This window comes from Gekko japonicus, unplaced genomic scaffold (assembly GCF_001447785.1).
Source record: "Gekko japonicus isolate JY-2015 unplaced genomic scaffold, Gekko_japonicus_V1.1 scaffold1877, whole genome shotgun sequence".
Classification (NCBI taxonomy): domain Eukaryota; kingdom Metazoa; phylum Chordata; class Lepidosauria; order Squamata; family Gekkonidae; genus Gekko; species Gekko japonicus.
In genome coordinates this window covers 139,258-141,305 of record NW_015170338.1, presented here as the reverse complement: position 1 = coordinate 141,305, position 2,048 = coordinate 139,258, and the positions used below count along the sequence as shown (strand labels likewise).

Here is a 2,048-nt window from a genome sequence, read left to right as displayed (position 1 = left end):
GCCTCGGCGGAGGCGGCCTTTGGTAGGAGAGTTTTACAGCATGCCTTGTAAGCTCTGGAAGCCGTTTTGACCCACACTGGGGAGTACTGCTCTTGGATGTCCCATGAGTAAGGAGTCATGGAAGGACCGCCCCACTCTCTGGACCACCGGAGAACAGAAGATTAGTCTTCACTTACCGTGAAGCTTCCTTCTCGGTGGTCCAGGAGTGGGGTGGTCATACCCACCCTTGTTGGAGGGGACGGCTTCTGAAGCTTATTAAGGGGTGGGATCAATGGCTGGGTCTCTGATATGGAGGCTCTGACATAGGTATAGAACTGATACAGAACAGTCTGGGAGTTCTTTATGGTATGAGGTTTCTGTTTTATTGTTCGTTATTGGGGGATGTGTTCCATCCTTTGTTCTTTTTTGTGAATAAAAGTTGATGTTGAGAATTCACAGAATGTGTATTGTCTACTTCCTGAGGCCCTCTGGAGAGGGGGTGGAGGGGGTGTTGTGTTGGGATGTTTTTGTCCATTCATGATTACATGGATCGTGGGGAGAAGGTAGCTTGGTGACGAACTGGGAAGCCAGAGGACAAGCCCCTCCCCTCTGGGATCAAAGTTTGGCCGGCCCTGCAAGTGGAGAGGGAGGGGCTAAGTCCCATGAGTAAGGAGTCATGGAAGGACCGCCCCACTCCTGGACCACCGAGAAGGAAGCTTCACGGTAAGTGAAGACAAATCTTCTGTTTTCTACACACCCAGCTCAAGAGACCAGCATAGCTCTTACCTCTGTATTTGACATCTGGTACAAATCCTTATAGGCCATGTAAACCATAAAAGAATTAACTCCTATAGAAATGGAAAATTGCATAAGAGAAGAAATTAGAAAATTAAATGTTAATGTGAACCATTTTATTCAAATAGATATGTCTGCAAAACATGTGAGAAATTACTCATATACAATGGAATGGGATTTTTTTTGGCAAGAAATGGCAACACATTAAAACTTTTTGTTTACTCTTCTAGAGCTTATTCTTTGGAATGCTGTTATTTGCCTAGTCATGTAAAATCTTAAGTGAGGTCCAACTTGCCATACTTTGGAAATAATATAAGGTAGGACTCTTCCCACTTTGTCCTTTTATTAATTTTCACAAAATTACAGAAATCATCCTATTATTATTATTATTATTATTATTATTATTATTATTATTATTATTATTATAATAAAAACAAAGCTACAGTTAGATGATGAACAACAGAATAAGAAAGCATGCAATGGGTATAGTTATCTACTAAAATCTGTACAGTATTAACAACGCTGATAATGTACTCTGTAAACCACTTTTCACAGGGCAAAGATCATTATTTTCATATTATACTCTCCAGCCACTCGTCTGAAAAACAGCTTAGCCAGTTTTCCCATTTTACTTAGAACACAGTAATAGGAATACATGGTTATTTCTAACAATGACCTCTAAGGTCAATGCAGAGATGAGCTGAAAATCCTTCCAAATAGTAACAACAGAAGATGCTATTGTTCTGACACATTTGTTAAAAGACATATATACACTGGACTATCTGCCAGCAATTCCATGGTTTTAATGTGATGCTAATGTAACATAATAATATCTGACACTGCACTGGCACTAGTGCTGCAGCAGACACATTTCCCCTCATTTGTCTGCAATGTTCCCTCTAAGCTCTGGAGTCTTATGAGCAAAAATTCTACTTTGTGAGCTACTGGCATTAATGTTGTGAGCAAGTGATTTGGCTACTGCATAAATTACTTTGCTCTGGAGCCATCCTTCCTGAGCTAAGACAAAAATGTGTGAGCTGGAAGCTAAAAAACTGTGAGCTAGTTCACACTAACTCAGCTTAGAGGGAACACTGCTTGTCTGTACACTTAAGCCTTGGAAAGAGAACAGAAGTGCCTAGTTAAAGGCTCTTATGGCTCTATGCCAATAATTGACATGCCATACCTTACAATGCAATGAAATGTAGGCTATTTGTAAGTGAATCAGCCTGATCTCATTTCATAAAGAATTACAAAAAAATGAACAGACACATGTT

The 2,048-nt window shown here is 40.2% G+C and overlaps 1 protein-coding gene across 2 annotated transcripts in view; it reads right to left on the bottom strand.

The window, feature by feature from the left end:
- The window catches only part of DPYSL3 (dihydropyrimidinase like 3), a 118,369-nt gene that overhangs the window by 29,619 nt on the left and 86,702 nt on the right, over positions 1–2,048 (bottom strand). For both annotated transcript variants that reach the window (XM_015418160.1, XM_015418161.1), the window contains exon 5: positions 766–827. In XM_015418160.1, coding sequence (XP_015273646.1) covers positions 766–827 — 62 coding nt within the window. The remainder of the gene's footprint in view (positions 1–765; positions 828–2,048) is intronic.